Raw genomic sequence first — 27498 nt, 5'->3', positions numbered from 1 at the left:
TCGGTAGATCAGGCAGTATCTGCGGGAGAAACAATGGCCATTTTGTATCCAGGATCCTTCATCAAAATACATTCATGCTCTATACCATAGGGAGAGCAACACACATAAAAGTTGCTGGTGAACGCAGCAGGCCAGGCAGCATCTCTAGGAAGAGGTGCTGCCTGGCCTGCTGCGTTCCCCAGCAACTTTTATGTGTGTTGCTTGAATTTCCAGCATCTGCAGAATTCCTGTTGTTTCCACAGGGAGAGTTTTTTTTTGGCCACCAATGATGAGTGAAATTGAGAATATTAGTTGCTGGTTGTCCTCATTGGATTTCATACTTTTTTCAGTATTCAACTGCTTCCTTTTTTGCAAGAAGGTCAAAACAGCTAAGGACTGTTGTATGAGGAGAGACTAGATCAACTAGGTTTGATTTCTCAAGCATTTAAAACAAGGTGGTGATAAAATTTGGGCAGGGCTCAGCAGACTGGATGGGGTCGAGGGTATTTCCCCTGTGTGAGATCTCCAATGCAGGGTCAGTCTTGGGTTACAAAACAAGGAATTAATGATGGAGAAAGAAGAAATTACTCAGAAGGGTGTGAATCTCTGGAATTACCACCAGAGGGCACTGTGAAGGTCCAGTCCATGAACATAGGTGAGAAGAGATGAAAAATGGGATGCATTGGATATGATTTTCCAGAACTTTCTCAATTTCAGCAAAGTTCCTTTGAATTAAAAGATGGCAAAAGTAATTTCTTTTCTCAGAAAAGTAGAACAAGGGAATGTTAAGGAAGTTGACCAAATAAAATCATTAAAGCTGCCAATGCTAGAAATCTGAAATAAAACCAGAACTTTTTTATTTCCCAAAACACTCAACAAATCAGGCAGCATCTGTGGAGAGAGAAACTGGATTAACAGTTCAAGACAGATAGTGTTGTTGAAACAGCGAAAGAGAAAATATATTAGTTTTCAGTAGTAGAAAAGGTGGGGAAGGAATGGGCAGAAAAAAAAGAATATCTCTAGAGACTAAGTGACATAACCTGGCAGCTAGAAGTACATTTTGTTGTTGCTGATACTAATGGAGACAGGCTATTTGATTAGAAGGTAAGGACAATGGAATACTCTGTTGGGGAGGAGAAGGATGAGAGTAGAGATTTGGAAAGAAGACTCAGCTGTGGTGTTGGAAAATCCGTCCATCGTTACAGGGAAAAGAAGAAGACAATTCAAAGGCACCTGTGTGGAGTATCTTGTCATCAGAGTAGATATAATGGAGACAGAGAAACTAGGAGAATGGATGAGATGTAATCATGGGCTCTGTCCACAAGGATAAGGGGAAACCCTGGTTCAGGAAGAAGGAAGGCACTTTAAAAAAAACTCCTGTGCAGGAAGTCTCATTATCAGAGCAAATATGACAGAAAAGCTGAAAAGTAATTAGCCCAGCATCAATTGACAGGATTCTATTAGAGTAATTAATAAAGTGATTGAGATAGAATATAACAAGCAAGTCAATGTGAGAAATCACAAAAGGAACTCGTGTTCCACAATTCTAGAATGTAGTTAGCAGTGTAAATAAGGGATGTAATGGGTTTAGACTTTCAGAAGCCATTAGAAAAGGGGCCTCACAAATGTTTTCCTGAACAAAGTTAGGATCCATGGAATTAGGAATTATGCAATGGCATAGATTAAGAATTGGTTATTGATGGAGAACAATGTGGAAAGAAATAGCTTGTTTGCAGCTTGGCAGACTGGTAGAGTGTTTCAAGGATCATTGACTGGCATTCAGCTTTTTACAATTCATATCCATGATTTGGAACAGGGATTACATATCCAGCCACTGGGAACATGATCTGTTAGGAGGGTGCAAGGAGATTGTTTGGGAATTCTAATGGGCTTTATGATTTGGCAAGAATGAGGTATGTGTAGAAGTATGAAAGTGTCCACTTTGTTATGAAGAATAACAACTTGGGAAAATATAAACTATTAGCAAATATCATTATCTAGACCAGAGTTTCCTAACTTCTTTTATGCCATGGACCCTTACCATTAACTGAAGGTTCCAAGGACCACAGGTTGGGAACCCCTGATCTGGACAAAATCAGGACTTTATTGATCAATGGTCTTGGCCTGAAATGTTGAATTTGTTCATTTCCAAAGATGCTGCCTAACCTGCTGAGTGCCTGCAGCATTTTGTGTGTGTTGCTCTGGATTTCCAGCATTTGTAGAATCTACTTATGTTTATCTTTATCCAGATATCGCTACGAGGGATCTGTGCTCACATATCACAGAAAATCTATGATGTTAGTAAAACAAATGGCACATGCTTTGTGGTGAGGGGTTTGGCTATTAATTGAAAATATGTGAAAAACACTGCTGGTATACTTTGTGTTGGGCTGTTTGCTTGAAGGAGGATGGCAACACGAGGGAGAGCTGTGTACATTCAGCAGAGGGTTTGCTGGGATGAACAAATAACATAATAAAGTTGGATACAGCATTATGAGCCTATATTCTCTTAAGCCAAGAAATGAAAGTGATCTTATTGAAGTGTATAAATGTTCTTGGCATGCAGCTGTGAGAGAGTTTTCCTTGGCTGAATAATCTAGAACCAAAAAAATCTAGAAACAGAACATAATTTATTTCTTCCCATCTCATTCAGCGTAGAGATGGGAGAAATTTCTTACAATAAATTATGAATATTCTGTGCAATTCCCTTCTCTAGAGGGATGAGCATGCTTGGGTAATATTTTCAAGAATTCAACTGACAGGTTATGGTTACGAAGGAAATTAAAAGATAAAGGGATTGAATTGGAAAGTGGAGACATGACGGAATTTAGATGCTGTAATCTGATTCGAAATGCAAAGTGCAGAGGAACTTGGCAGGTCAGGCAGCATTTGGGGAGCCAGCAGGATGGCTGATGTTTCAGGTTGAGACCCTGTAACAGTCTTGATATAGAAATTGACTATCTTTCTGAATGATGATGGATCAGGCTTGAAAGACCAAATGGCCTGCTCCTGCTCCTGTTTCTAGTGCACTTATGTCAGTTTGTTCAAGGTTGCAATAGAGAACATATTTTTCTTTTTCAGATGGTGTTTGAAGTTGCCTTCAGCAGCATGACTGAGGGCTATGTTGCACTGGATGATGTTTCCTTCTCTCCACATTTCTGCAGCAATGAACCAGGTAAGATATTCCATCCTTCTTCTTAATGGTAGGTTGTGTATCCCACAGAGACGTTTTGCATGGATATCTACCTTCAACAATGGAGAGAACTTGCAAACAGCATCAACAGTTCACATTGCTCATACATGGACAAGGGGAACTTTTAGAACAACAATAGACTATCAATATTGTGTCCAATAAATGGATAGCTGTATCTTGATTAGAAGAGTCTTCTTTCCTTCTTTAATTAATGACTTTCCCCCAGTGTAATCCTGAGACACAAAGAATTCTAGAAGTCCCGAACTTGGTTCCTAGTCACCAAATTGAAGATAGCAGCATGTGGAGTGGAAGTGGTGGATGTGGTGGAGTGGATTGATTGGGAGTTGGTGAAACCAGCCTGAGTCCATTCCATTTCTATGACCACACCCTGTCACTGCTGATGTCAGTTATTGGACATGTGATATGGAGTTAAAACCAAATATTCTGGAAGTAACCCAGCTGTTCAGCCAGCGTTCATGGAGGGGGAAGCAGAGTTAATATTTTGCACTAAAATGTAAGAAATAGTAGGCCATTTGTCCCCATTAACATTGGAACATCTTTAATCCCTTACCCTTTGATCTCCAAGAAGCTGCTAATTAGTCCTAAAAGTACACAGTGACTAACCTTCCACACCACACTTGGACGATTCAAGATTCGCTTCTCTCTGAATAAAGAAATTTATTTTCATTTCTTCCCTGAATTGAATTGACTTTATTCAATTCAACTCTCTATGTTGAGATGATAAACATTGCGTATTTGTCTTTTCTCTCCACCACAGGAAGGATATAATTGCAAAAGTGACAAAGGTTCACCAAAGTGATTCATGGGGGCGAAGTTTGTTATATGACAGGAAATTAACAGGAATTAGTACTGTCTACAGATCAGAATTATGATAGATGATCTCATTTGTTACTGGATATGACAGGATAAAGGCTGAGATGATGTTTCCCTGGCTGGGTCTAAAGAGGTTCTTGCATATGCATACCCTTTTTCCTCCTTATGTTGTTGGCTATATCCATATCTGACTAGGCCTCAACTCTTTGGAATCCACTTCACTGAACAAGCTTGTCATCCCGTCCTGAATATTTCCTTCTTTGGATAATCACAAGTTCTTTTTGACCATGGAATGAAAGCTGGCTCATTTTATTATCAATTTGTGCTTATTCCCACAAATTACCTCACCAAAAATGGAATTATTATGATGTACAAAAGGCACAAGATGTTCTTACTATTTTTTAACTGGTATTGTTTTCCATTCAATAAACTCAACCAATGGATAACCTTTGCCACAATGAGAATCCACTTTGATTAATTCGGCAAAGATATGCCCACTCACCCCAGTTGTGCTAGATAACCTGGCGGCAAATGAAGAAATAATTTTCTTGTTAATCTATCCTTTTTTTATAAACAACTTGCTAAGCATTGTTTTACCATCAAATTTGACCCATTCTGTTCTTCAACTGCTCAGAGTACATAGATGTAAAGTCTTTCTCTTGCTGTTGATCCATAGTTGATCTGTTCACTCATGCTTCTGCACTTCATTACGTTTGAAGACCTCAAGTTATTCTGCAATTGCAGGAGGAAGTTTGCCAGAAGCAAAAGAGATGTTCAAAAGTCAGTTCACCAACATCTCTTCAAGGGTAATTATGTATCGGCAAGTCCAGCATTTATTGCCTATTCTTAATTACTCTTGAGAACATGATGGTTACTATCTTCTTGAACATCTAAAGTCTTTGGGTAACCATATGACAGAGGTCCCCAACCTTTTTTGCACCGTGGACTGGTTTAATATTGACAGTATTCTTGCAGACCGACCGACCTGGGGGTGGGGGGGGGGGGGTGGTGTTCAAGTTCAACAGTGCGTGACGGGGGATGAGGAAAGGTGCAGTTGACTCATATCATTTCATATCACCAAATCATATCGTTTGCTCGCGGCCCGGTAGCACATGCTTTGAGGTCCGGTACCGGTCTGCAGCCCGGTGGCTGGGGACCACTGCCATATGATATAGGAACAGTATTAGGCCACTCGACCCATTGAGTTGGCGCCGTTTGATCATGGCTGATCCATTTCCCGCTCAACCCCATTCACTTGCCTTCTCTCCATAACTTTCATGCCCTGACTTATCAAGACTATATCATCCTCCACCTTTAACACATCTAATGAACTGGTTTCTTCAGCTGCCTGTGGCAATGAATTCGACAAATTGATCACTCTCTGGCCAAAGAAATTCCTCCCCATCTGCATTCTAAATGGATGTCTCTCTATTCTAAGATTGTGCCCTCTGGTCCTAGGTTTCCCCACTATAGGAAACATCCTCTCCACACCCACTCCATCTAGGCCTTTCAACATTCAAAGGGTTTAAATGAGATCCCTCCTCATTCTTCTAAATTCCAGTGAGTGCAGGCTCAAAGCGATCAAACACTCCTCATATGATAAGCTTTTCAATTCCTGAACAATTTTTGTGAACCTCCTTTGATTTCTCTCCAATGTCAGAACAACCTTTCTTCAATAAGGGGCCCTAATCTGCTTACAGTACTCCAGGTGAGGCCTCACCAGTGCGTTATAAAGCTTCAGTATTAATTACATCCTTGCTTTTACATTCTCGTTCTCTCGAAATGAACACTAACATTGCATTTGCTTTCCTCACCTGCCAGTTAACCTTTAGGGAACCCTGCATGAGGAATCCTAGGTCTCTTTGCACCTTGGAATTCTTTATTTTCTCCCTGTTTAGAAAATATTCTACACTTTTATTCCTTTTACTGAAGTACATAACCATAAACTCCTGACATTGTATTCCATCTGCCATTTCTTTGCTCATCTGTCTAAGTCTTTCTGCAGCCTTCCTGCTTCCTCAACACTACCTGCCCCTCCACCTATCCTCAAACTCGGTGACAAAGCCATCAATTCTGTCTTCCAAATCATTGACCTACAATGTAAAAAGAAGCCATCCCAACACCGACTCCTGTGGAACACCACTAGTCACCAGCAGCCAGTCAGAAAAGGCTCCATTTAATCCCATTCTTTGTCTCCTGCCATTCAGCTAATATCTTAACTGTAATACCATGAACCCTTATCTTGCTGAGCGGCCTCGTGTGCAGCACCTTTTCCAAGGCCTTCAGAAAGTCCAAGTACGACATCCACTGATTGTCCTTTGTCTATCCTGCTTGTTCTTTCTTCAAAGAATTCCAACAGGTTTGTCAGGCATGATTTTCCCTTAAGGAAAACATACCATGTGCCTCTAAGTACCCTGGAATCTCATCCTTGACAATTGACTCCAACATCTTCCCAACCACTGAGGTCAGGCTAACAACCGGCCTATAATTTCCTTTCTTCTGCCTCTCTCCCTTCTTGAAGAGTGGAGTGATATTTGCAATTTTCCAGTCCTCTAGAACCATTCCAGAATCTAGTGATCCTTGAAAGATCATTACTAAAGACTCCATAATCTCTTCAGCTACCTTTTTCAGAACCCTGTGGTGTAGTCCATCTGGTCCAGGTGACTTGTCTACCTTCTGACCTTTTAGATTCCCAAGCACCTTCTCCCTAGTAATAGCAACTGCACTTACTTCTGTCCGCTGACACAATTGAACTTTTGGCATACTGCTAGTGCCTTCTACAGTGAAGACTGATGCAAAATACTTATTCAGTTTGTCTACCTTTTCCTTGTCCCCCATTACCACCTCTTCAGTGTCATTTTCTAGTGGTCAGATACCTACTCTTTATATAAACATCTGAAACAAGATTTGGTATCCTATTTAATGTTTTTAGCTAGCTTACCTTCATATTTCATCTTTTCGCTCCTTATGGCTTTTTTAATTGCCTTCTGGTTTTTAAAAACTTCCTAATTGTCTAACTTCCCACTAATTTTTGCTCTATTATATGCCCTCTCATTTACTTTTGTGTTGGCTTTGACTTATCGTCTCAGCTACAGTTGTGTCATCTTGCCTTTAGAATACTTCATTGGGATATACCCATCCTGCGCCTTCCAAATTGCTTCCAGAAACTCCAGCCATTCCTTCTCTGCTGTTACTGCTGCTAGTGTATTCTTTCAATCAACTTTAGCCAGCTCTTCTCTCATGCTTCTGTAATTCCCTTAATTCCATTGTAATACTGATACATTTGACTTTAGGTCTGTCTCTCAAATTGCAGTGTGAATTCTATCATATTATAATCACTGATCCCCTGATGGTTCTTTTACCTTAAGTTCTCTAGCAAAATCTGGTTCATTACAGAACACCCATTCCAGAACAACTTATCCCCTAGTGGGTTCAACCACAAATTGCTCTAAAAAGTCATCTTGTGGGCATTCTGCAAATACTCTCTCGGGATCCAGAATCAGCATCAATCTGATTTTCCCAGTCCACCTACTTATTGAAATCCCCCATGATTATCATAACATTGTCCTTTTGACATACATTTTCTATATCTCACTGTAATTTGTATTCCAAATCTTGGCTGCTGTTCAGAGGCCTGTATATAACTACCATGAGAGCCTTTTTTTTTTAAATCTTGCAGATCCATAACTCTAGGCACAACGATTCTACATCTTATGATCCTATGTCACCTCTTTCTAAGGATTTTATTTCATTTTTAACCAACAGAGCCATGCACCACCTCGGACTACCGCCTGTCCTGTTACTACAATGTGTATCCTTGGATGTTAAACTCCCAACTATAATCTTCTTTCAACCACGACTCAGTGTTGCCTATAATGTTATACTTGCCAATCTCAAACTTCGCTACAAGATCATTGACCTTGTACTGCATGCATTCAAATTTCACACCTTCAGTGCTTCATTTTGTCACCCTTTTCAAATTTGTCCCTCTTTTACACTGCAACTTATCCCACTGACTTCAATTTTACCCTAGCATCTGCCTATTCTTCCTCGCAGTCTCACTACACACTGCCTCTGCTTGTATACCACTTGCCCCATCCTCAGTCCTATCACTCCGGTTCCCATCCCCTTGCCAAATTTGTTTAAACACTGCCCAACAAACCTGTCCACAAGGAGACTGGTCGCCCTCAGGTTCAGGTGTAACACGTCCCTCTTGCGAAAGGTCATACCTTCCCCAGAAAAAATACCCAATGATCCAGAAATCTGAAACCCTTTCCCCTGCACCAGATCATCAGCCATGCATTCATCTGCCAAATCATCCTGTTCTCACCCTCAGTGGTGCATGGCACAGGCAGCAGTCCAGCGATTACTACCTGGAGGTCCTAATTTTCAGCTTTCTACCTAGCTCTCTAAATTCTTCTGCTGCACCTCCTCCCTATTGGTGCCTACATCGTTGGTAACAATATATTCCAAGACTTCTGTCTCCCCCTTTAGAATGTTGTGGGTCCGATCCAAGATATCCTTGACCATGACACCTGGGAGGCAACTTACCATCAGTGCGTCTTTATTGCGTCCACAGAATCTCCTGTCTACTCCTCTAATTATGGAATTCCTTATCACTACCGCAGTCCTCTTCTCTCTCCTTTCCTTCTGAGCCATGTGGCCAGACTCAGTGCCAGAGACACATTCGCTGTAGCTTCCCTCTCATAGGTCATCCACCCTCAACAGTATCCAAAGTGGTACACGTATTACTGAGGGGAACGGCCACAGGGGTACTTGGCACTGGCTGCCCATTTCTTTTCCCTCTCCTGACAGTCACCCAGGTACCTGCCTCCTGCAACTTAGAGGTGACTACCTCCCTGAGCCTCCTATCTATCATGTCATCAGTTTCCCATATGAGCCATCTGTCACTGAGCTGCAGCTCCAGTTCCTTAGCATGGTCTTTGAGGAGCTACAGTTTGCCACATCTGGTGCAGATGTGGTTATCTGAGAGGCTGCAGGCCTCCTGGAATTCCTACATCTCATAAAGAACACAACACAACCCCTGGAGCCATTCTCACTGTCCCTTGCTAATGAATCTCTGTTTGATTGGGCTGCCAGAAGCGTGTGAACACTCCTTATTAAGATCTCAACCATGGACCTGTGAGTTGCCCCTCTCTGGCTCCAGGTTCAATTGGGCTGCCAGAGAAACATCCTGCAGCAAATCACCTGCATCAGCAACTGCAGGATCTAGAACCAGAGACAAGAATGTTTCTGAAGGAGGGTGAAGTGCACCTTGATGGAGCAGCATTTCTAAGTACCTGCTGTCTTCAGCCAAGCCTGTACATATGAACATTCCCACTTAAACCCTTTTCTGAGAAGAGAAGTAGAGGATAATATTGTTCCTGAAGCTCCACTAACTCTGGGCAGCTGGGCAACTACTCTAATGCTGAGGCTCAATGAAACCTTAATCCACAAACAGTGCAAATGTTTGTCTTAAACTTTTTTCTTATGATTGCAAGATCCTGTTAGACATTGGTAAGACAGATACTGCAAGTCCAGTTCATTGGTGAGACTGTCAGCGGGGAGATGTGTGGTCTCAGTTGTTACGTGGACTGGACCCTCATGCCCCAACATCACCTGAGGTGCCAGAAGCGGTGTGGGAGAGATCAGAGGTGCGACAGCCGCACTTGATTTTGTGCTGGGTTAGGGACTGGCCCCTGCGGGCTGGCTCTCTCATCGGTCCTACTCTCCAGCGTTAGCTCCCTGGGAGACAAGGTGGATTGCCTTCGTCTCTGGCTGACCCAGTGTGAGATGAGGAACTGCAACGCGTTTGTCCTTGCAGAAATGTAGCTCCAGGAAAAACAACCCATGCACCATCAACCTTCAGGCCACATCACTCAAGGACGTGCTAATTATTTCGCAACTTTATGTGCTGTGTGTACTGTATGTACTGTGTCTTGCTCCTTGGCTCCAGAGAACTGGTGTTTTGTTCAGCTGTTGACATGTATGTGGTTGAATAACAATTAAACATGAATTTGAACTGGAGTTCAGATTATTCTTCTAGATTGTTTCCAGCTAGAACTCCTCTTGGGCAGTTATAAGTTTGGCAGTAGTCAATTACCTTGGTGGAGATGCAGACAGCAGAATATTATGGGGTTGGTACATGCTTCGGTTGTGTAATTTGGAATTACTCTTTTATGTGAATGTAGTAGACTGAATGGTCGGTTTCTGTGCTCCGCATTCTGGGAGATACTGAGTGGTATTTTCTTCTTCTGTTGAATCAAGCTCTGCTCTTTGATCCCTCTGTGGCAAATTGCAACTTTGATCAAAATCTCTGCAATTATACCCAAAACCACATGGATGGCAAAAAATGGACCAGACAGATTCGAAAACCAAATCTGTTCCGATTTGGAGATCACACAAGTGGAATGGGTAAGATACATTACATTTGTGCGGTATATTTTGCTTGCTGTTCGGGGAAGAGGGTATTATTATTAAGTGAAGTCAGCAGTAAATATGACACACGAGGTTCAAGTGAAATGCAATGATAAAATAAGCTTAATTACTGATTGATAACATCTGTTAAAGAAAAATTAAATATTATATGTGTGGATTGTAATTCCCTTACATAAACATCTTAAAGCTGATGTGTGGGATCCTGCTTGATGTGAATCATTGCTCTCAGAGGTGTGACAGCCGCACTTGATTTTGTGCTGGGTTAGGGACTAGCCCCTGGGGGCTGGCTCTCTCATCGGTACCACTCTCCAGTGTTAGCACCCTGGAAGCCAAGTGTGAGACAAGCTGGATTGCCTTCATCTGTGGCTGACCCAGTGTGAGATGAGGAACTGCCGCGCATTTGTTCTTGCAGAAAGGTAGCTCCAGGAGGCAGAGTGGTAACCAGGCCTCTTCTCCACCGTAACCACCCCACCCAATAAAACAGCTTCCTTTTTTTAAAATGTCACTTTCAGCGGCATTTGATGTAGATTTAAGTAACTCAAAACATTAAAATGATTGTGTAATAATTAAAAAATTAATAAAATGCATTTAGCTGATGTAAATCAATTACAAGCTTGAGCTTAAGGAACATATATACAAATTGCACGTACTTAACTTTTTATTGAAAGTTAGTGATTCCCATTTAAATGAATAAGGCCACTGTCCGTATATCAGACAGAAATCACCGCTGCACTCATTTGTAGTGTGTAGACATGGACGTTGAAGGCATGGTGAACTTCACTGGGTGGCCAGGTAGTAATTTCCTAAGGAATAATTGCCACATCAGAACTTCATTCAACCCCACAGAATTTTTAAAATAATAAGAAAAAAATCTTTAAGTTTTGAAAATCTTTATTCATAATATTTCAGCTATCATCATATGTGTATGCTTAAGTGCTTATTTCACATTGTGTACAACATTCCCAGTGGTGGCTAAGGGTCATGCTTTCTAACTTGATGGCTAGCTGTCCAAGGGAATGCTTCCAGGCAATTAGCTGTTCATTCAGATTGTTGATTTCCCTCTGGTGGACACCAGCGACCCCTTGGAAATGATACCTGATGGCCATCAGTATTAACAAAGTAAATCCCACAACACAGAATTCGATTAAAATTGCATCCATTCTTTTTTGTTAAATACCTTCATTTTTATTCAACATCCATGGCATCAATGAAAAGTCTGGAAATTGCAGCGAGCTATTTTACTGTGTGTCAGCATAAAGTTAGTCCCACAACAGCTGTGTTCTTGAACTACCCTGGCTGAATTAGACAGCTGGACGGGATCCCAACTAGGAACTATAAATATTAACAAATCCAATAGGGGATTCAATAACCTCTTCATAAGAAATCGTGGAAAACTGTGGCACTTATTCCCATGCAGAGTGATTGAGGTAAACAGTAGAGATATGTTTAAGATGATAGGTTTAAAATGTCTCAAGTGAACCCCCCCCGCTTTGGAGTCACAGTTTTGCTCTGGGTGCATTCCTTCCCTCAAATAGAAATAGACGTGCAAAAGTGGACGTGCTGTCGTCAGAGAAGTATGTGAGGCCTTAATCGGTACATAGCTTTAAATTATCTGCAACCTAAGTTCTCGACTCTCATGGCCTGATAACCTAATGTGAAAGCTGTGACAGTTTTGGTCCAAATCGTCATTCAATTTATGATATAAAAAAATTTTGAAACCAGTTCTGAGGTTGTCTTTACAACTATTTGTAAATGGTGAAAGGAAAGGCAGGTAGAGGCCAGAGGGAAATCCGCTGCTTTAGTGTCTTGATGCTCAAAGATACAGCTATTTTTGGTGGATGGTATAAATTTCAAAATCTGGGGGCAGGCACATGTCCAGAACCTGAGGAGTGCAAAGATTAGAGAACTGGAGAAACTGTAGAATTGAATTTAGATTTAGATAAAATACAGTTGAAGGTTTTAAAATCTACATGCTTAGTGACCTGGAGTTGTGGAGTGTTGGGAGAGGGGGCAGTTGAAAAGAATCTGTTGTAATTTAGGGGGTCGGGTGAACTCAAGCTTTTGCTCAGTCTGGGAAAGTCTCTGCACAATTAAGCTGCAGAGTGCTTCTATTGGTCTTACTGGAACTCTTAAGTTTATGGGTGGTCTTGACTGGTTTTCCTAAAAACACAAATGGAGAACTGTTTAAAGATTAGCTAAGGAGAAATAAATTTGCGGCAGCATTTGATGGAGCAGACTCGGTATTTTATGTGTATTTTTCTGTAAGTCTCTTGAGTATCTCTAGGGGTTGTGTTTCTTTGGGTTTATTGTGCTGGTTCACCAGCAGATGCTCTCTGACTTTTCGTAGGTGGCTTTCTTATTTCCAATGCAAGATTTGGATATCATCAGGAGTACGTGGCCCACCTAATAGGCCCACTTTTACTAGCCAACCTCCAGTACTGCTTGCGATTTTTCTATGCACTGAATCATTTTATATCGGAAGATGCCCTTGCTGTCTATATTTATGATGAAATGGACAAAGTCCAGGAAAAGATTTGGACAATTCCCAAATCACCAACAGGAATGTGGATTCAAGCAGAAGTCAATTTCCAAAGACTGGAGCCCGCTAAGGTAAACTAAAACTCCGTTCTCCATGTCCACCAGTCCCATTCGCCTCCTGACCAACACCAGGCAGTATATGGATCTTAAAATTCTTTGCTTTACTTTCAAAGTATAGTTGGTGTTGCCTCTCTTCAGCAATGTAACCTTCTCCTCCTCCACGGAACAAAACAAGATCTCTGTACTTGCTCAATTCTGCTCTTTACAATGCCTGAGAACTTAGTGAATCAACCATCAGCTCCTCAGTTGTCAGCTACAAAGGTACTGAGATCTGAATTCCCTCCTTAAGTCTCTCTGTCCTTCAATCTGTTCACTATTTTAGAGCAAATACTCAGTCTTCTAAAATTCCAAGACTTAATGGAGCACTTTTGCAACACAAAAGCATGTAGCAAGCATTCCTTTGTAGTGCACTGTAATGCATATAACAAAAGCATGTAGCAAGAATTCCTTTGTAGTGCACTGTAATGCATATAACAAAAGCATGTAGCAAGAATTCCTTTGTAGTGCACTGTAATGCATATAACATTGAAGCAACTCTGGATCAGTTGCATTTGAGTTGGCCTTCACTTAAAAAGCATTTCATATTCTTAAATATTTATTTTGAACACGCACACAAAATGCTAGAGGAACTCAGCAGGTCAGGCAGTATCTGTGGAGGGAAAAGGAACAGTCAACATTTTGGGCCAACCCGTCATTAAAACTGAAAGGGATGAATCCAGAATAAAAAGTTGGCTGAAGGGGGAGCAGCACAAGCTGGCAGATGGTAGGTGAGGAAGAATGTAAGTGTGTGGGAGAGGGGTAAGTACAATTACAAAGAAAGCATAACAGTGGCTCCACTTCTTTAGGAGTTTGTGAAGATTTGGCTGCATCGCAGCCTGGTATGGAAATACCAAGACCCTTCTATGGAAAATCCTACAAAAAGTAGTGGATATGGTCCAGTCCATCACGGGTAAAGCCCTCCCCACCATTGCCCACATCTACTTGGAGCATTGTCACAGGAAAGAAGCATCCACCATCAGGGACCCCCACCATCTAGGCCATGCTCTCTTCTCACTGCTACCATCAGGAAGGTGGTACGGCAACCTCAGGACTCACACCACCAGCTTCAGGAACAGTTACTACCCCTCAACCATCAGGCTTCTGAACAAAAGGGGATAACTTCACTCAACTTCTCTTGCCCCATCACTGAACTGTTCCCACAACCTATCGACTCACTTTCACGGACTCCATCTCATGTTCTCGATATTTATTGCTTATTTTTTATCTATTATTATTATTATTAATATTTTTATTTCTTTTTTGTATTTTCAGTTTGTTGTCCTTTTTACACTGGTTGTGCAGTCTGTTTTTGTCTTTCATTGATTCTATTATGGTTATTGGATTTATTGAGTATGCCTGGAAGAAAATGAACCTCAGAGATGTATATAGTGACATATATTGATAAAAATATTACTTTAAGGGGTAATAGAAGGGAATGATGTGAGAAGCTAGGAGATGATGTATGGAAAAGGTAAAGAGCTGGAGAAGAAGAAATATAATAGACGCAGTAGACTATGGAATAAAAGGAAGAAGATGAGGAATCAGAGGGAGGTGACATGCAGGTCTTGAGAGCAAGGAAGGTGAAGAGAAGGGGCATGAGGGCCCCAGAATGAGGAAGAACAGGTGGGAGGGTAAAATCCAGGCAAGTGATTACCAGAAGTTCCAGAAATCGATGATGTCAAGTTGGAGACTACCAAGATAGAACATGAGATGTTGTTCCTCCAACCTGCATCTGGTCTCATTGTGGCAGCAGAGGAGGTTGTGGTCAGATATGTTGGTGGCAGTAGAGAAGGCCATGGACATTTTGAATCAAAAATTTAACTATTTTCAACAATTCTTATGTTTCTAATCTTTTAATGCTATCAGATTTTCTGTTATTTAGGCATATCGAGATTGCTTCCAGCAACCCAAAACCAAAGGTAACAATTCAACTTATGCCAGAAGTTGAACTGACATAAGAATTTTTCTGATGCTGGATATCCGGAGTAACACACACACAGTGCTGGAGGAACTCAACAGGTCTGGGGCTGAAGAAGAAGGAATTTGATAGGAGAGGAGAGTGGACCATGGGAGAAAGGGAAGTTGTATTTCTGACCTCCCCTTCCCCCTTCTTCCATTCCCCACCCTGATTCTCTTCTTACCTATTCTCTTCTCCTCACCTGCTTTCACCTCCTCCTGGTGCCCTTCCTTCTTGCCTTTCTTCCATGGTCCTCTCTTGTAACCTATCATATCCTTTCATCTTCAGTCCTTTACCTTTTCCAGTTATCTTCTCCCAAGTTCTCTCTTCATCCCACCTCCCCCACCCACCTACCTTCTTCCTAACCTGACTTTACCCGTCAACTTCCAGCTTGCGCTCCTTCTCCTCCCCCAACCTTCCTACTCTGGTTTCTTCCCCGTCCTTTTCTAGACGTGATGAAGGGTCTCAGCCTGAAATGTTGCTTGTTTATTCATTTCCACAGATGCCGCCTGACCTGCTGAGTTCCCTCAGTATTTTGTATGTGTTGCTGTAGTTTATAATATGACATTGATAGGATGAAGAGCTGGGCAGGTGCAGTACCTGTGTTGAATGATTGATAGCTGTAAAAGAAAAAAAAATACTTTTTAAAATATTAATTCATGCTTTTCTTGGACTCAAACACTCACATTATCTCCTCATCATATTTACTAGTTCTCATTAACCTAGAGCACAATTTTATTAACTTCAACATTTTTCTTTTCTGCTTTTATTGACTTTTGGAATTTTAAAAATTAACCCCTTAGGACTAATGACACAATCATTCTTAACTAAAATAATGATTTTGCAGAATTTTTTTGTGGGATGTTGATGTGCTGTCATGGCAGGCAATCACACAGAATCAGAACTACCTTCAGGCCACTGCTGACTGTATGTTAAAGGTATTCCCGCAATGCTGTTCCGTAGGGAGTTCCAGAGTATGATGAAGGAGTGCCAGTGTATTTCCAGATCAGGGCGATGGGTGTTTCTGGAGGTAAGCTGAAGGTGGTGATGTTTCTGTGCAGCTGCCGCACACATCCTCTAGCTGGTGGAGGACAAACAAATGGGAGGTGCAGTGGAAGCAGTTACTTTTTGTTTAATAAGACTATAAGATTTTGAAAGGTACAAAAGGTACCCTTTCTCTTTAACTCTAGATGTATAGAAGATTAAACAGTGTTATTTTCAGGTTTTAAGGTGGTAACAGGTCAGATAGAGAGAAGCTACTTCTTCCAAGTTGGAGAGACAAAACCAAAGGGGCAACAAAATTGTCTGAATTTCTTTACACAAAAGTAATTGATACTGTTTCCTCCAAAAAAAAACTGTGGAAACTGCGGATAAATTAAAAATCTAAAGACTGAGAATGTTAGTTTTTTGTTCATGAAAGGTAATTAAAGGGGTACAAATACTGGAAATGCAAAATGGATTTCAGATACAAATGAGGCAGGAGTATTTGAATGCCAGGTAAGCTAATGATGGACTGAATGGCCTTTTCCTGATTGGTTTCTACTTATTGTCATTTAAAAAGTAATCCACCCTAATTTTTAAAGATTAATGTAAAATTCTTTCATTTACGTCCAGCTGTACTGATAGCGAAGTTCTGTTGTGTTATTTATGATTTACTAACCTGAATTCCAACTGTTTTTATACAGACGAGAAGCGAGGTGTGGATTGCTTAGTGGAAGAGAATTTTGTCATTTAAATTTTGTCATAAAAATGCTTGTGACAGAGCTGAATTTCGTTGAAGTAATGGTTGTCCTTTCTTTTCTAGATAGTATTTGTCAGCGTTTGTAAGAGTTTCTGGAACTGTGGGAAGGTTGCACTAGATGACATCGTTGTAAGCCAAGGGGATTGTCAGATTCCTGGAGGTATTGATTGCACCAAAATACTTATCTATCTTTTACTTTATAGTGATGTAGATCTAGACAGGAGATTCCATTAATAGATAGAATAATCATTTTGGCAGAGGTGTTGTAAGCAGAACTTAATAGTAATTTTTAAGCTCAATTTGCATATCTGAGGTACCCTTTGAGTCTAGTTGAAGAAACTTTAGCAGTGGTCACTAGACTTTTTGGGAGTGAAGTTAGCACAAGCAGAAATTTGGAAATCTCTAAAAATAGCAGTAGATTGCGAGTCAGTTGTCAACTTAAAATTTGAGGTAATTGGACTCCTGATAGTCAATTATATTAAGGGTCATGCATGGAGGTGGGTTCATGGAGATGGGTTTTGAATAACACATTTTCTCACTCTGGTGAGGCTGTCTATGGTAACTAGGAGACCTTCTCTGGTTCCATTTGTTCTGTAATCCCAGGTGCTGACAGACAATTTCTCAAAAATCTTCCTCTTACGCATCGCATGGCTTTCACAATTGTAGCTCACAAACAACATTGTTTATCTATTCACTATATGCGAGCATCACTGGAAAGGCCTTCTTTATTACCCTTAAGGAGGTGATAGGAAACCCACAATACTTCTTCCCAAGTTAACACAGCCATTCCACTCATATTACACACTGTAGAGTGGAGGCTTCCTATCTGACTTTGAACCTGGACCTGAAAAGTTCAACTTCTGACCCGGGCAAAGGGCTTAACTCTGACTCCTCCCTCGTGCTGCCATAGATATACCACAATTACACTGAGTGTAAAAGCAGGCTCAAAGTCTTCTGCCGCAGACTCTTTGTTGACTGCAACATTAAAGTAAGATTGGAGATGCTTACAGCTTAAGGGGGCTCCTTCTGTCTCCGCAGGGTCCTGGCTGGCTGTTCCAGGGAAGTGCAATTTTGACACAGATAATTGTGGATTTATTCAGGACCACAATGATAGAGGCAATTGGTACAGAAGAACAGGTGCTACACCAACATCCTTCACAGGTCCAAAAGGAGATCACACCACAGGGGTAGGTGAGTTGTATGTCAACAAACATTCTCAAATTAATCATAGCTCTAACTTTTACCTTTTCTTGGTATGACGAGAGGCTGCGTCAGCTGGGTTTGTTTTCTTTGAAGCAGAGGAGGCTGATAGATGTATTCAAAATTATTAAATGAATATATAAGGTAGGTAGAAGGGAACTTATCCTGGTGGTAGAAATGTCTAAATCTAGAGGGCAGATATTTAAAGTAAAAAGTAAGAAACGTCAAGAGGATCAGGGTAAGGAACTTCGCACCCAGAGGGTGGCTGGAATCTGAGCGGACTAATTTAGAGGGTGGTAGAGGGTGGTGGAGGCCAAGGCACTTGCAGCATTTAACAATAACTAGATGAGCGTTTGAATTGCCAGGACGTAGAAGGCCATGCATCAAGTGCTGATAGATGGGTACTTGATAGTTAGCATGGACATGTACTGTATGACTCTCAAGTAAGAAATGGAATCAGGACTAGACTATTAAACCCTTTGCCTGCTCTACCATTCAATAAGAAAATGACTAATCATTTACCTGACCCTCAGTTTCCTGCATTAACTGCACATATATTGATTAATATCCAACAAAATGTTTCTCTGCCTAGAAAGTAATTTAGGGACTGAGCCATCTCCTGGGTAGTGTATTTAAATGATTAACTGTCAACTGGGTGAAGAAACTTCTTTACATCTCAGTGCTAAATGAACCCATGACTGGTTCTGGAGACCACAGCCAAGGAAAACATGATTCACTTGCCAATCCTGTTAAAGCCCACAGGAATTCTACACTTTTCAATGAGATCATTTTCTCATTCTCCCAAACCCAAGGGAGTACAGGCCTGATCTACTTAATTTTTCCTCATATGGCTAAGTTGATGGCCCAGTAATGAACTGACTGAGAGCTATGAACAGTCACAAAGACCTGTAATGAGCTCTGAACTGTGAGAATTCTGAGTCACAGGATTGCATTTTATGAAGTGTTAGAAGATATAGCACTCAATAAAACAACATCATCTGTCACTAATATAGTGCCTATAACTTACCAAAATGTGCTAGGATGCTTCACAGATCAATAATAGTTATATGAGCTATTGGGGTAGATATCGCATAGTAGATTCTAGTAGCGTGGTCTGGAGATATGCCAGGGGTGTGGATTTTAGCAGCAAATGCACTAAAGCAGATTTGAGTGATGTCACAAAAATGGAAGGTTGCCTTGGTGAATTTATTAACATACAAGTTACACATACGTCACCATATACTACCCTGAGATTTATTTTCTTGTGGGCATTCACAGTAAGTAAAAGGAAACACAATAGATTCAATGAAAAATTACACACAGAAAAGACAAACGAGCAACCACTGTGCAAAAGACAACAAATTGTGCAAATACGAAAAAAGAAACAAAAAAAAAATTAGCTACTAAATATTGGGAACATGCGTTGTAGAGTCCTTGAAAATGAGTCCATATGTTGTGGAATCAGTTCAGTGTTGGGATGAGTGAATATCCACTCTGGTTCAAGAGTCGAATGGTTGAGGGGTTATAACTACTCCTGAATCTGATGGAGTGGGACCTAAGGTTCCTGTACTACCTTCCTGATGGCAACAGCAAGAAGAGATCATGGCCTGGGATGGTGGGGAACCTTGATGATGGATGCTGCTCTCCTGTGACAGCAATCCTTGTCGATGCGCTCAGTGATGGTGAGGGCTTTAGGTGTGATGGACTGGGCAGTATCCATTACTTCATGAAGATTTTTCCGTTCAAGACCATTGGTGTTTCCTTATCAGGACATGATGCAACCAATCAGTAAACTGTCCACCGTTTCTTTATATAAGTTTGTCAAAGCTTCAGATGACATACCAAATCTTCACAAACTTCTCAGAAAGTAGAGGTACTGCCATGCCTTCTTTGTAACGGAACTTAAAAGGTTCAAAGGTTCACTTCATTATCAAAGTATGTATGGAGTATAGAACTCGGAATCAATCAGATTTATTATCAACGGCATGCGTCGTGAAGTTTGTTAACTTAGCAGCAGCAATTCAATTCAATACGTAATATAGAAGAAATAATAATAAATAGGTAAATCAATTACAGTATACGTATATTGAATAGATTAAAAATCATGCAAAAACAGAAATAATATATATTTAAAAAATGAGGTAGTGTTCAAGGGTTCAATGACCATTTAGAAATTGGATGGCAGAGGGGAAGAAGCTGTTCCTGAATCACTGAGTGTGCGCCTTCAGGCTTCCATATCTCCTACTTGATGGTAACAGTGAGAAAAGGGCATGCCCTGGGTGCTGGAGGTCCTTAATAATGGACGCTGCCTTTCTGAGACACCACTCCTGGGTACTTTGTAGGCTTGTACCCAAGATGGAGCTGACTAAATTTACACCCCTCTGCAGCTTCTTTCAGTCCTGTGCAGTAGCCACCCCCTCCCCATACCAGACAGTGATACAGCCTGTCAGAATGCTCTCCATGGTACATCTATAGAAGTTTTTCAGTGTATTTGTTGACATACCAAATCTCTTCAAACTCCTAATGAAGTATAGCTGCTGGCTTGCCTTCTTTATAACTGCATCAATATGTTGGGACCAGGTTAGATCCATCAGTGAATTTTCCCATGATGCAGCTGTTGCTGGCAGAAATGCAGATTGTGACAAGGAGACATGCAAGAGTGTGAGAGACTGTCCTGGTTGAGTGGCTTTGCAACAGCAACCTTGCACTCAATGTCAGTAAGACCGAGGGATTAATTGTAGACTTCATGTGTGGAAAGTTGAGAGAACACACGCCAGCTTTCAGCAGTGGAAAGGGTGAGCAGTTTCAAGTTTCTGGGTGTCAACATTTCTGAAGATCTATCCTGGGCCCAACATACTGATGCAATTGCAAAAAATGACACCCGTGGCTATATTTCATTAGGAGTTTGAGGAGGTTTGGTATGTCACCAAAGTTTCTAGCAAATTTCTACGGATGTACCATGGAGAGCATTCTAACTGGTTGCATCACTGTCTGGTAGGAGAGGCCACTGCACAGGATCGGAAAAAGCAGCAGAGGTTTGCAAAGTCAGCCAGCTGTATCAAGGGCATTAGCCTCCTCAGCACTGAAGACATCTTCAGAAAGCGATACCTCAAAAAGGTGACATCCATTACTCAGGACCCCATCAGACAGGCCATGCCCTCTTCTCATTGCTACAATCAGGGAGGAGGTACAGGTGCCCGAAGACACATTCTTAACATTTTATGAACAGCTTATTTATTTTATTTACTTAGAGATACTGCACAGAATATGTCCTTCCGTTCCTTTGAGCCATGCCAACAGTAAGCCCCGATTTAACCGTAGCCTAATCACGGGATAATTTACAGTGACTAATTAAACCATTCCAGAACTAATGAGCTGTCCTCCTTCTTCAAAGAAAGGGGCTTTCCTTCCTCCACAATTTCGCACATATCTGCTCTCACCCATCCTCCCACCACCCCACCAGGGATAGAGTTCCTCTTGTCCTCACCTACCACCCTACTAGCCTCCATGTCTAACACATAATTCTCTGTAACTTCTGCCACCTCCAATGGGATCCCACCGCCAAGCACATCTTTCCCTCCCCCTCCCAACTTTCTGCTTTCTGCAGGGATCGCTCCCTACGCTATTCCCTTGTCCTTTTGTCCCTCCCCACTGATCTCCTTCCTGGTACTTATCCTTGCAAGTGGAACAAGTACCCTACCCTCTACACTTCCTCCCTCACCACCATTCAAGACCCCAAACAGTCTTTGCAGGTACAGCACTCTTTATCTGTGAGTCTGTTAGGGTCATCTACTGTATCCGGCGCTCCCAGTGTGGCCTCCTGTATATCAGTGAGACCTGATGTAGACTGGTTCACCAGGCAACTATGCTTCATCTGCCAGGATCTCCATGTGGCCACCCATTTCAATTCTACTTCCCATCCCCATTCTGACATGTCAGTCTACGGCCCCCTCTGCTGCCGCAATGAGGCCACATTCAGGTTGGAGGAGCAATACTTTATATTCCGTCTCAGCAGCCTCCAACCTGATTGCGTGAACATTGATTTCTCAAACTTCTGGTAATTGCCCCCCTCCATCCCTGCCTTTACCATTCCCCAATTCCCATTTATCTCTCTCATCTTATCTCCTTACCTGCCCATCACCTCTCTCTGGTGTTCCTCCCCTTCCTTGTCTTCCATAGTCTTCTACCCTCTCCTATCAGATTCCCCCTTCTCCAGCCCTTTATCTCTTTCACCTGTCAACTTCTCAGCTCTTTACTTCACGACTCCCCCTCACCCGGTTTCACCTATCACCTACCACCTTGTACTTCTTCCCCGCCACTCCCCCCACCTTCTTGCTCCAACTTCTCATCTTTACTTCCAGTCCTGATGAAGGGTCTTGGCACAAAACGTTGACTGCTTACTCTTTTCCACAGGTACTGCCTGGCCTTAAGGGTTCCTCCAGCATTTTCTGTGTGTTGCTTGGATTTCCAGCATCTGCAGATTTCCTCATCTTTACTCCACTAACCTGTATTTTTTTGAACTGTGGGAGGATACTGGCACACCCGGGGAAAACCCACAAATTCAGAGGGAGGACTTACAGAGGATGCCGGAACTGAACTCTGCACTCCAACGCCCCGAGCTATGATAGCTTTGCGCTAACTGCTACTCGACCATGGCACCCACCGTGGGAAGCTTCTTCCCTTCTGCCATCAGATTTCTGAACAGGCAATAAATCAACCCATGAACCTTATCCCACCACTTCTTTAATTATACATATTTTACATTTCCGGTTTATTTTTATGCTGTGCACTGTACTCCTGCAGCAAAGCAACAAATTTCAGGACATATGTCAGTAATATTATGCATGGCACTAATGTCCACTTGCAAACAACATCCAGGGCAGGGGAATTGGTCAGTGCAGACAGACCCAAGGACAATGGCTTCGATAACATTTCCGCTCTTTCACTGCTGGATGTCAGACAAGGGCTGGAGAATGTACTGGTACTGGTGTGATCAGAGGGGACGGTAATGAGTTTTTGTCTGTGTTTGTAAGGGATCTAGACTCCTTTTTATCCCATATTCTGATGCTGAGGAGAAGAGTTCTGAAGCAGAGTACTATAGGCAACAGCACGGGTGGAAGAGGAATACTCAGACTAATCTGCCATCTAATCATTCGTTCATTTTGATGGTTCAGCATCCAGTTCACTCATCCGTCCAGCCAGCGGTCCAAAGTATGGCTTGGACCAGGGTCCAGATGGAGGATAGGATGTGCAGCTGGAGCTGGGATTGAGCTTCAAGCCACCATCATCAGGAGTATGAATAGTTTTACAGACGGGGCCAAGGTCGGGAATATTTGTGTATTTCCGCACACTTTGAATTCATCAGGCTTGCTGAAAAACTTATTATACTACATGTAAAAAAAGTGGAATGTGCATTTAATAGAAGCAACGTCCAACAGTCTAGAAAGTCTGCTGGTCCAGCACCACCAAACCTCCAAGGATACCAGCTTATTGTACCTTTGCAGTTTTATTGCAGAGAGAAATGCAACCATGTGCACTCAGCTGTGATATTTAATGATTTCTCAATTCAGCGCTCTGCTCTTTTTCTTGTAATAGTTTGTTTTGAGTCAAGGACTTCTGAGCTATAATCAATCTGTGATGGAATTTATTGGGTTGAGCGACACATGTGATGCAGGAGAATTGTTAATATTTTGGGTTAACATTTTGTTGCTTGCCAATTGATTTAGTTCTGCCAGCCGCCCAATTTCTCAGCATTGGCCATGTCAGTGTCTCTCCAGAAGCTTTTATGTTTCTCATCCATTTAAATGCCAAGGCCTTTTGGCCAGTCTTTATTGTGTATGATTAGCTTTATCATATGATAAGAGGACTGCTTGTCACCTTTCAGTGGAAGTGGTAGAAGATCATTGGCAAAATGAAAGTTAGATAAAGTCATTTAAACATATGTGCTTTTTAGGTACTTAACCTTAAATTGTAAGATCTCCTGAACAGTGCAAATTGAACATCTCAGCTCCAAGCAGATATTCCTGTTGGTGCCCTCTCTTTCTGCAGGGGAATGTGAGATCAGCTGTTTAGCCATACATTCCCCAAGCAGTAGGCTATCACACATAGAAACATAGAAAACCTGCAGCACGATACAGGCCCTTCTGCCCACAATGCTGTGCTGAACATGTACTTACTTTAGAAATTACCCCGGGTTACCCATAGCCCTCTATTTTTCTAAGCTCCATGTACCTGTCCAGGAGTCTCTCAAAAGACCCTATTGTATTCGACTCCACCACCGTCGCCGGCAGCCCATTCCACACACACACCACCCTCTGGGTAAAAACTTACCCCTGACATGTCCTGTGTACCTACTTCCAAGCACCTTAAAACTGTGTCCTCTTGTGTTAGCCATTTCAACCCAGGGAACACATGAGACACATCTTTCAACTTTCCAACCAAGTGAATTCTTTCAACTGAGATTGACCCTACATCTCAAGCCTATGGCTGCCTGTGACTAAGTGATTACAAATTAATAACGTTTAATGGGTCCAAAATGCAGAGCCCTCATAAGGTTATAGACCTCAAGAAGGTTACAGGGATAGTCCTCCATGACCTGAATCAACGTGCTGACGTCATGCGGAGGCTTGCATGCTTCAAGGACTCTATCAGACGAAGCCAACTCAGGGCCACTCGGGGAATGGCTGTGGACAAGACGCCAGACAACGATTGATCCAACCGTGGCTCCTGAACAGATAGATTCCTGTCTGCCCCTCCCGGGACACACTTCATCATAAATCAAGCCAACCAATTAGAAGTGTGAAGATGAAAACACTTGCCAAACATAACAACAAAAACAGAGATAGTGAAGTGTAAGGCCATGTTGCTTTTACAGCTATCACTCTTTTAGAATGGGAGCAGGCGTAAGCGGACATCCCACCCTACAAAAACTCATTTCAGGGAGGTAGAGCCCCCGCCTGCCCCGCCCTGCAACCCCATATTCCCTCCCATCCCGCCCACCCCCCCGGTTGACCTCCAAGGGTGTATGTAATACTTTGTTTAGTGATTTTATCTAATCCGTAAACCAAGCTGGGTATATGCAGAAAATGTGACATTGAAATATGTACTTATATAATATTATCACGTTTATTCTATTACAACTTTAAGCAAGTCGACAGGGAGTTTGGCCTCATCACATAGGACATCAATAGAGTAGCTCCTTAGCAGCTAGCCAGCTAGTTTAAATAACGTTAGCTATCCAAATGAACGAATGACACCTGTTAAACTCACCTCAACATGTCTTTTACAATTTAACCCACCATGGCCAATAGAAAAGTCACTGTTGCAAACAGTGCAGTGAGCAACACTGTCATTATTTTTGAGGTCGACTGTAAAGCCCGCCCACAGGGAAAACTGATAGGTCTACTTAGCACGAAGAGAGACCAATCAGGATGCTCGCTCTCCCTCTCCCTCTCAAAAAAAATGGATTTCCGTGATAATGTATATAATTTCCAGGCATCAGGGAGCCACTATCAATATGCGGGAGACTCCCGGAACTTCCGGAAGAGGTGGGATATCTGTGTAAGAGATCTGACCCCTTCAGTCTACCCAACCAATCAATGTGATATTGGCTGATCTAGCCCAGGCCCCATTTCTGTGTCAGATCCCCATATCCCTCAATCATTCAAAAATGTATCTACCTCCATTTTAAATACTTATAATGATATCACCTGCTCGACTCTCTCGGGTAAAGAATTCCGGAGATTCATGATCTTTTGTTATCCCATGATTAACTAAAAGGAAATGGGGAAAAAATTATAAATTAAAGCAGACAATGTTGGAAAATCCCTGCAGATCTGGCAGATCTGTGAAAAGTGAAACTGTTAATGATTCTCTTCCCACACAGCTGTCTTTCCAAGTTTTCTAGAATATTCTATCTTTTTATTTCAGATTTCTAGTGCATGCAGTTGTTTTGATTTTCATTTACTTTGGTAGAGTTATGTTTCCCAGAACAACACACACAAAATGCTGGAGGAACTTAGCAGGCCTGATGAAGGGTCTCGGCCTGAAATATCAACTGCGCTCTTTTCCATAGATGCTGCCTAGCCTGCTGAGTTCCTTCAGTTTTTTGTGTATGTTGCTTAGATTTCCAGCATCTACAGATTTTCTCTTGTTTGTGATTTCACCAGAACAATGTTTTTGTTTCAGTGCGGAATGCCTGTAATCTAATCTGTTGCAAACTTTCCTTCAGGCCGCTATATGTATATTGAGGCCTCCCATATGAGGCGTGGATACAATGCACGACTGTTGTCATGGCAGCTGAGAGGATTCACAGGCAAACAGTGTCTAGTGTTCTTTTACCACATGTATGGGCTTGGAACAGGATTGCTAAATGTCTACTTGAAGAAAGAGAATTCTCCAGAAATCCTTATGTGGAAAAGAAGAGGAGAACAAAGCATATCTTGGATGAAGGCCTCGATAGAGTACAAATGTGAGCAAAGCCATCAGGTTAGTTGGCAAATTTCCACCCAACTGTAACCTGCTTTAGCTAACGTATGGCCAAAGACCATTATTAAGTTTGGACTTAGCTACGCTAGTTCTTGCCTGACCAACCTTCAGTCTATTTGTAAGTTCCATTTTATCTGAAACTGCTGCTTGTATCCTAACTTGCACCGTCCCATTCACTCACTGTCTACATGTTTGCTCCTGTTTGTGCACTATCTGTTCATTCATTTTTCAAATCTCTATCTGATCTACTCCCACTCTGTAATCCCCCTCAGATCTGTAACCCTGCAAGTTACCTGCACTCTTCTAATCCCGGCCCCTTGATCACTCCCAAATTTAAGAACTAACTATTTTGGTGGCCACATGTACAGCGTCAAGATCCTACGCTCTGGAATTCCATCGATAAAACTTTCCCTTCTTTATCTCCCTTCCCTCTTTCTAACATAGAAGTTTCTTATTTGACGAAGTTTTTATTCACCAATCCAAATTGTCAGGTTTGGTTTGATTTTCTGATGCTGTGAAATATCTTGAGATGTTTGCTATGTTAAGGTGTCGTACAAATTCAAGTTGTTATTGTCTACTTTAAACATTCACCACATGAGCCAATGGAATTAAGAGCAGAAGTGAATCACTCAGCCCATCGAGTCTACTCCATCTTTTAATAAGTTCTCGACTGAACTGATTGTCATCTCAGCTCCTTTCATTGTTGCTCAGCAATAATTTATCCATCTTAGCCTTAAAATATTCAAATGCTTTACTTCCATCAGCCCTTTGGAAAGAGAATTCCAAAGACTCTCTACTTTCTGCAGGGGAATAGGGTGCCTCAATTCCATTTTAAATGACCACCCACATTCTTAAACCCCTAGTTTGAGACTCTCCCACAATATGAATCATTCTATCAACATCAATATGATTGAAAGACCAATTAGAAAAAGATATATTCAGTCATCTCTCTCTTCTTTTACCAGCAGATACAAGCCAAGCCTGTCCAACAATTCTTCATAAGACAACACTCCATTCTAGATATTAGTCCTG

General features: G+C 41.8%; 1 protein-coding gene across 2 annotated transcripts in view; it reads left to right on the top strand.

Moving 5' to 3' along the window:
- Window positions 1-27498, top strand: part of mamdc2a (MAM domain containing 2a) — a 113828-nt gene that overhangs the window by 65415 nt on the left and 20915 nt on the right. Inside the window, exons 7-12 of one of the 2 annotated variants that reach the window (XM_063049040.1) lie at window positions 3061-3154; window positions 10274-10420; window positions 12792-13054; window positions 16843-16939; window positions 17818-17970; window positions 26210-26466. In XM_063049040.1, the coding sequence (XP_062905110.1) occupies window positions 3061-3154; window positions 10274-10420; window positions 12792-13054; window positions 16843-16939; window positions 17818-17970; window positions 26210-26466 (1011 nt within the window). Of the gene's footprint in view, window positions 1-3060; window positions 3155-10273; window positions 10421-12791; window positions 13055-16842; window positions 16940-17817; window positions 17971-26209; window positions 26467-27498 lie in introns of those variants that run through there. The other variant, XM_063049041.1, reaches the window with a different exon arrangement.

This window comes from Mobula hypostoma, chromosome 5, assembly GCF_963921235.1.
Source record: "Mobula hypostoma chromosome 5, sMobHyp1.1, whole genome shotgun sequence".
Lineage (NCBI taxonomy): Eukaryota > Metazoa > Chordata > Chondrichthyes > Myliobatiformes > Myliobatidae > Mobula > Mobula hypostoma.
The sequence above is the reverse complement of the archived record's forward strand: the minus strand, read 5'-3'. Positions and strand labels throughout refer to the sequence as shown.